The sequence below is a fragment of the Athene cunicularia genome (assembly GCF_003259725.1).
Source record: "Athene cunicularia isolate RWA chromosome 7 unlocalized genomic scaffold, athCun1 chr7_part1, whole genome shotgun sequence".
Taxonomy (NCBI): Eukaryota; Metazoa; Chordata; class Aves; order Strigiformes; family Strigidae; genus Athene; species Athene cunicularia.
This window is the reverse complement of record NW_020799107.1, coordinates 13299780-13308063: the sequence shown is the minus strand read 5'-3', so window position 1 is coordinate 13308063 and position 8284 is coordinate 13299780. Positions and strand designations below refer to the sequence as shown.

The 8284-nt window shown below is 38.3% G+C and overlaps 1 protein-coding gene across 8 annotated transcripts in view; it reads left to right on the top strand.

The window, feature by feature from the left end:
- Nucleotides 1–7919, top strand: part of HNRNPA3 (heterogeneous nuclear ribonucleoprotein A3) — a 17506-nt gene extending 9587 nt beyond the window's left edge. For 4 of the 8 annotated variants that reach the window (XM_026852378.1, XM_026852376.1, XM_026852377.1 and 1 more), the window contains 5 exons: nucleotides 1084–1230; nucleotides 2040–2165; nucleotides 2253–2324; nucleotides 2411–5302; nucleotides 5391–5928. In XM_026852378.1, the coding sequence (XP_026708179.1) occupies nucleotides 1084–1230; nucleotides 2040–2165; nucleotides 2253–2305 (326 nt within the window). In that variant the 3' untranslated portion in view covers nucleotides 2306–2324; nucleotides 2411–5302; nucleotides 5391–5928. Of the gene's footprint in view, nucleotides 1–1083; nucleotides 1231–2039; nucleotides 2166–2252; nucleotides 2325–2410; nucleotides 5303–5390 lie in introns of all 8 variants that reach the window. The other 4 variants (XM_026852373.1, XM_026852374.1, XM_026852371.1 and 1 more) reach the window with 4 other exon arrangements.
- The last annotated feature ends 365 nt before the right edge of the window (nucleotides 7920–8284 follow it).

The window sequence follows — 8284 nt, the reverse complement described above, 5'->3', positions numbered from 1 at the left end:
CCCCCCCCCTTAAAACCAGCTCTAAGTTTTGCTTTTACCTTGGAAGTGAATTTTACTTTGGTGATAATGTTGTCTACATTGTAGAACTGTGAAGAGTTAAAATTTTTTGTTTTCTCACAAAATGATGGGTTGAAAAAGCATACTGCTCTCTACTGTTTAAATAATCTCATGTCATGAGTTCATACAGCAGCTGTTCATGATGGTTGAAAACTAAGTGAAGATTCTGGTGTCAGTTGAGATGACTAAAACTGAATAAAGCAGTGACCAGCTAACATAGCAGAAATCTTTTCAATCAGCTCTAAGACTTTTCATGGCTCAGTAGTATCTTTTTCATGGTGAAGTTTGGATGGGTATCCAGACTGCATCTGAAGAAAACTGTGGAGATTACCAAAATGGCTGGGGAAGTAGCCGCGGGGGGGAATAAATGAGGGAGGTAGCATGTAGCTATGTATGTTGTGATTCTTTAAGCACATATATGTAGTGATGTTGAGTTCCTTGGAATTATTTCCCAGTTTGGAACTGCTGCCATCAGAATGTTGGGAGACCAGATCAGCATTGGAATACTAAGTCTTTCGGATATGCTTAATCATGTAACGATTATGGAAAAAGAATGTCCAGTAGCTTAGACACACATGTAAATAAAGCTGTACATCTAGATAAAAATTGTAAACCAGAATTCTTTTGAGGGCTTTGCCTACTTCAGTTAGTTCAGTTCAGAGGAATAAAGAGGATGAGACACAGTACTGACAAAGCCATTTGTATAAAGAGGCAGTTTTACATATAATGGGTGGTGGTGCTGGTAGCAGTGTGTCTGTATTTCCTGTGAGCCATAATGAACTTAGAAGTATCATGTTTCAAGGGTATACATAAACTAAAGGGATTTGTTGTTGTTGTTTGGATTAAATTGTTTAGATAAATGTTGCAACTACAATGAATGCAATACACGGAAAACATTGTGGGATTGCTTTACTGTGTGTTTTATTGTTGTGTTTGGTTTTTGTTTGGGGTTTTTTTTGTTAAATAGACCTTTCCTTACCAGTGTTTAGCTTTGGTGTGTTTAGTTTGACTACCCTTTATTCAAAGGTGGCAACTATGGAGGTGGTCCTGGCTATGGCAGCAGAGGAGGTTATGGTGGTGGCGGAGGACCAGGATATGGAAACCCAGGTGGTGGATATGGAGGTGGTGGAGGAGGATATGATGGCTACAATGAAGGAGGAAATTTTGGTGGTGGTAAGATGCCAGCTTTATTTGGACATCCATGTTTAGGCAGGCCTGAGTTGTACATTGCCTGAAATATGATACTGCATAGAATGAGTTGCATAATAAGGTCTGAATGTAGAATGGAAAGTTCTTTTTCCATCTGGATCAGCTTCGATATGTTATACAACATTGCTTTGCCTGGAACTTATTTTTCAAAAAGCAGCAGCTGTAAATCTCTGTGTGGTGGTAGAGTAGAAGAATTTTGAAGCTTTTGACCATTCGCACTACGCTGTTGCTGTCAGATACCAGTTTACATCATGTAGATCTCCTCCTTTGTGAGGATATAAATCTAAGTTTTGCTCCAAATTGGGGAAGCTAAGCTGCAAAATTGCTGCATACTTCATTGTACCCTCTGATGTGTATATGCAATGTGCCTGTTACAGTTCTATCACTTTTTGGATCAAAGAAATTGTATGTAGTTTACGTTGTCATACATGCAAAACGGTGGGCAGTGGAAGAATGCCAGTGAAACTCATGTACTTCTCTGAGTTTGGAGGCCTTAAATTTGGCTGATTGTATTCAAATTGCCTATGGAAATCTATAAACTTTCTAATGTCATGTGATGTTTTCACCTTCAATGAAATAGCAGTTTCTAATCTTAAAATGCTAAGGGTCTTCTGTCATTTGTGCATTGTGAGTAGAGAGAGCATGTGAAATGCCTGCAGTTCTATTTTACATGGTTTTAAACTTAAAATTTACACTGGATATCATAATGTTGCAAGCGCTCAACACTTCATATGTTGAGCAAAAGGGGCTTTATAAGTCTGTATTTGTTTCAGGTAATTATGGTGGAAGTGGAAACTACAATGATTTTGGCAATTACAGTGGACAACAGCAGTCTAACTATGGTCCCATGAAAGGTGGTGGCAGCTTTGGTGGCAGAAGTTCAGGCAGTCCCTATGGTGGTAAGTGTGATTTTGTGCAGAAAATATTTTTTTTGTTAAAATTTCTTGTTACTCTTATATATCAATAATACACCTTGTTTTTTGCAGGTGGTTATGGATCTGGAAGTGGAAGTGGGGGCTATGGTGGTAGAAGATTCTAAAAATGCTACCAGGAAAAGGGTAGGTGTAATGCATATTTATAATGATGATTAATAATGTACAACTGTTCACTGAGAGTAATAATTTTCTTATCCTGTATTCAACAGGCTACAGTTCTTAGCAGGAGAGAGAGCGAGGAGTTGTCAGGAAAGCTGCAGGTTACTTTGAGACAGTCGTCCCAAATGCATTAGAGGAACTGTAAAATCTGCCACAGAAGGAACGATGATCCATAGTCAGAAAAGTTACTGCAGCTTAAACAGGAAACCCTTCTTGTTCAGGACTGTCATAGCCACAGTTTGCAAAAAGTGCAGCTATTGATTAATGCAATGTAGTGTCAATTAGATGTACATTCCTGAGGTCTTTATCTGTTGTAGCTTTGTCTTTCTTTTTTCTTTTTATTTTCCCATTACATCAGGTATATTGCCCTGTAAATTGTGGTAGTGGTACCAGGAATAAACAAATTAAGGAATTTTTAACTTTTCAATATTTGTGTAGTTCAGTTTTTCCACATTTAGTACAGAGAACTCTATAACAGAAATAAAATGTAGTTTAGGGTGTTTCCTTGTTAGTTAATAGAGAGGATTAATGCATTTCTCAATTACTATTTTGTATTAATTTAAAGTTAACAATAGAAACACCTATTGATTTGCAGTCTTAAGGGGTCTAGTCTCAGTGTATATATGTAACTGTCATTGACATGAGTTACATAGGCATACAGAGGGAAAGCATCTGTATGTTGCATTATAGTTTGTTTAGATGTATAACTAGGATTGAGTTACTCAAATTAGTGTTTGTGAATTATAGAACTAAGCTTTACCTTAATGAAAATTTTAAATTACTTTTTGGTTTGTGCATATTTTTTTAATTTGTAGTTCTGTATTAGTACTAGCGCTTCAAGAAAATAAGGCATGATAAATATTTTAACAAGACCAACTTTAGACACATTAAAGCTGTCTCCCGTCTCATTTGAGATGTATAAGGGATAACTGCAGTTGCTTAAGTCTTGGCTGAAGAGAAAAAGAAACTTGCTTTTTACCTTTATATTTATTGTAATTCCCGAGAAGTTAAGGTGGGGGGGAATCAAGTGCCTGTTTCCTTGGGATATACAATGATTCTGTTTCAATAAAACTATACTTTGGGGAGGGCGGCTTGGAATTTTCATCCCCTTCCTTTGTCCCCATTTCCCCCTCCCTCACACCAGACTGTGCTGTTTCAATTAAATGAGGCGTCATAGTGAGAGTAATAGGTGTGTTCCTCACTAACTTAATGGCTATATACTTTCTTGCATGCACCCTAGGCAATTTTCTGGACACATTCTTCTGACTGGGAGCCAAGGGTAGCACAGGTGTAATCACTGACAGTCCCAGGTAACGCGTTCCAAAAGCCCGGTCACGATGGGCTCTAAGTAGTATAGTTCTCAAGCTTTTGCCCTTGCGAATGTCTGTGCTCAGCTGAGAGCTCGAAGATAAAAACAAAACACAATCTAGTTGTACCTTACTGACTAGAAACATGTCCCGCAATGTAGAACGGTACAGTCTTGGGTTTCCACAGGTAGAACGATAGTGTGTTACCATTTGATCTGATGCACTGGAGTAGCAAATCTTATCAGCACATATGGCTAGAAATTGTACCTCATTCTCACTTCTGACCTCCAAATTAAGGCACTACAGTCTGTCCTCCTCTCATCTGACGTGAATTCTCTCAACTGTTGCCAGGACAGTGCTTTCTGTCAATTCAGACTCAGAAGAGTAGGGACCCAGTCAATAGAAGAAATGCTCAGACACTTGACAATATGGTATTGGAATTATTCACACCTGATTCACTGCTGGGTCAATGTGCAGTATAAGGTAAATGCGATTCCAGTGTAGGAATGAATCTGCAAAGATGTATGAAATGGCTCAAGGCATAATCAGTCATATTAATAATGAATTATAATTTTAAGAAGTAGTAGAAAAATGAGTGTGTTGTTTGAAAAAAAAATTAAACAATGTTATTTAAACACTGTTATTGGAGTGTATTTAGACTGCAGTACACTAAAACAAGGAACCAATGTCAAGATGGTAGCCTCCAAACTGGATTTCAAAGTCTGCTTATTCTTTTCTGTGGAGTTTAAAAATATCTCTAAAGTTAAAGCAAGAATTGGTGATTTAGTGAACGCTTTTGTTGTTGTACATATTAATTTGGGCTTGGGGTGGGGGCTGTATTTCAATAAAGGCTTTTTTTAAACAACCCATTTGGAGTTTGAAAACACTGGAAACTAAACCACAACTCACTAGGGAGTGAGCCACCTAACTACCGACTTGCTTTGTACGTTACTGTGCTTAGAAGATGTGTAGACTTGTACGTGGGGCCTGCATCTGATTGCAGGGACAACTGGAGGATGGGGTTGGTGTCCCTTCTGACAATTGATCTGGTATTTCTAAATTTTTTTAGAATGTATTGACAGTGTTCTTTTTAACAGGGCCTCTTGTAGCTGTACTGTGACAACAATGTTAACTTTGAAAAATAGTGTCATAATAAACTCTATGAACAAGATCTGTATGCAACCTTTTAAGAGATGGATGTAAGTGACCGCTTTGTAGGTGGGTGGGGTAGCTTAGCTGTTGTTTGTGATGTGGAAAAGCGTAAGCCGTGAGGACAGTGATTAACCAGCTTTAAAGAACCTAGGATGTACTTCTTTGATCCATACTTTGCTAAGGAGACTCGTAAGACAGGACTTCAGCAGCCTATTGAGTATGGAGAAGTCAGCATAATTAAAGAATGACAAGGCAGCAGGAGCAACAGCTTCAACTTCCAGAAAAGTGAAGGCATAAGATACTGTGCTGATAGTGAGCAGCTTTCCAAAGGCTAGTTAAATCTGCTTATCACAGCTGAAATATCGAAGAAAGTCTAGCAAGAGTTCTTCACCTTTTGGAACCTCCTTGAGTGATAGCTACTTGAGTTGACTCAAAATCAATAGGTCTAGCATTTAGACCTGAAAGGAAGGGCAATGAGCATAGGTAAGGTTTGCCTTTAACATTTTTCATGAATTATAAAGAGTAGTGGGAGGTTTTTAAACAAGGTAAGAGTAATTTCTTTAATTTTCAGGTTGAATGAGAAGCTGCTGCTTGACAAAATGGGGAATGTCTTGCACATCTTCAGTTGAAGGTTTCTGACTGGGTAAGATTTGTAGCATATAGTAAAACACTTGTTTAACCCTTACTTCCTTCTAGACTTCCCTTTGCCAGCCTTTTGATACCAAGGAAAGTATTAAGGAGCAAGTATTTCAGCATATGTCATCCAGTGTTGCCTGTTCTGGGTGAGGGTTGTTTGCTGGCCTAGTTGCTATTCAAGGATCTTCTAATCCTGGCAGGTACAAAACTGTCCATGATCAAGACAAATGATAAATGTGTTGAAATGCGTGCTCTAATTACTGTGGGGAGTGTACCGTGGGGGTTTGGAGAAATTGTTCTTTACCTTGTAATAGAAAGAGACACCTCACAGAAACCCGGGAAGGTGAAGATACTGAAGCGGTTCATCACAGTTCTCAGTAGTGGGTGATCCACTGCTGGTGCAGTAATTCTGTAAAGGCACTTTTCATTGGTTAGAGCAGCAATTTCCCTCCTAATAAATGAATCTTGGCTTACAAGGTGGGTTTGTATTTATCTGTACAAATCAAGAATTACCTTTCACATTTTCGGTGCTTTCAGGCGGGGTAGTTTAGTGAAGGCCAATACTGTCACATGATACCCAGCTGAAAGCACAACAGCATTTATACAGATGAATGGCAATAAAAGAAATTTTCATGGAATCTGCTTTTATACACATTGGTTCTTAACTCTTGGAACATGTGTTTCGTTTTCTGCATCTTTGGTTACAGGTCTGGGGTATTTTTAACTACTTTTATATAGTATTCTAGTACCTATTTAAATCTGCATTATTTTTGTGAAGTCAATTTCTATTTTAGTGTTGGTTATGCCTCAGTTACTCAGAAAATAAAGTCAAATGGAACCTGTGCATTTCAGTTTAACCTGGGGCTTAGGCATGTTCACAGACTGATTGAAGTATTTGAACTTGTTACCTACTGTCTCTATAAACATCCAGAAAGCAAACTCTTAACATAGTAACGTACTTCGCAAGTAATTTACAGTGGTAAGGTTGAGATGTTCCTATAATCTGGAGCTACTTAATGGAAATCTCACAATGACTAATTTTTAAATATGTTGACCAACGTTTTTGCTTAGCTAAAGTTGAGCTGAAATTTGAAACTGCTGCAGTAAGGTCGTAGTCTGTCCTTAGTGTAGTGTGCCAGGCAGCTTGTTGCCAAGGTAACAAGCTTGCTTTCTTACATGTAGAGGTGGAAAACCTTTGCTTTTCCTCTGCTGGGCGGAGTTTCCTTGTGAACTCCCCTTAGGCGTCTGTCTGTATGTAGCAATGAGTAATGGGGGAAAGTATTTGTGTCTCACAGTTAATTGGTTGAGGGCAAATGCTTTTATGCGGGGGGGAGGGAGGGGGGCAACCGTTACATGTAATTTTTTAACAGTAAAGTCTTGAAAATGCTTTAGCAAAAGCAAGGTTTAACAAAAACTGGTTTTCATCCATTACTAGGCCTGCGTATAGAGCAAAGCTCTACCTTTCCTTAACATAAGAGGACTCCGCATTGCTGCAGACTTGTTCTGTGCTGTGGAGGGGTCTTTTCGCACCATATATAGAACTAGTCACTGTTGTTTCACACTTGGATTTATAACAAATTATAACATATATTAGACTAATTTGCTTAATTATTCATACGCCAATTTGTTCGGAAATAAACCTTGTCAAAGGTCCTTAAGAAGTACTTGGTCAAGTGTATGTCCAAGAGGCATTTCCAAGAGTTAAGAATATTTTTTGTGGCTGGGTTTTTCTATAGCGGCCACTATTGGAAACAGCAGCTGTAAATGGAGATGTAAAGTTAATGAAGCATTGGTCCCTAAGCTGCAGATCTACAGAAGTTTGATATTTAAAACCTGTGTGTTAATCTAAATGGTACTTACAGGTAGCAGAACTGTCCCCAAAAGGGGCCTAGGTTGATGCAGATGTGATAAGTGGTTTGTGATTACAGAATACTGAAATTAATCACAGACTCTTAACTTTGATATCCTTTACACTTTTAAGGTGGGAAGGGGAATGCTCCTAGGCTTTCAAGCGTTGATTGTGTGATGTACTGACTTGCTGTCTTTGGTTCCTGTGTTTGACATGAACGTGTTTTCATATACTGTCTACTGCGGTGGAATGTTCACGTACATATTGGTCTGTGGTCTCTGACAGTTTTTTGTTTCTTAAATTGTGTGGAGCATGAAAGATCTTGAGTATCACTAAAATTCAGATATCTGATGGATGATTCTCTCTCTGCTGTGGGTGCTACAGGTTGACATCTCTATATAAGATTAGCTTTTTCCTGAACTAAAGTAATCCCAAGTATCTCCGTAGAAGAAAAATGGCCTTCATGTAGAAGATAATATCGCAAGATTGGAAACAGAATAATGTAATAACTGGCAAAGACTTCAAGAGCAATGGTGCTAGTGTGCTGAAATCTTAGAACTTGTGGTTAAACAAGTTTAAAAATAGCATGGAAATTAAAAATTTCAGTATAGTCCATAATGGATTGAAATTTGTTAAAATATGTCAATTTTGTATCAGAATAAAGTGTATATTGTCAAATGACTTACAATCTAAAATGCGTTGCCATCACATTTTTTTTGTACTGTGAGGAACACAAAGTCGTCTTGCAACACATTGAGTTACAGGATCATCTTGTCAACTTGGGACTGCAAGTCAGCAAACATTGGTTTAGCCCAGCTCCTCAGCTTTAATAGTTCTAAAACTGAATGTTTTGATCAAGCAGTGTTCTCCACGTTGGAGCCTTGTTAGTGTATGAGGTTGGCATTGTGATGCATTAGACTTGGCAGTGTCACTAGTCACTCTCGGGTTTGGGAACATACTCTCTACCTCATTCATAATAA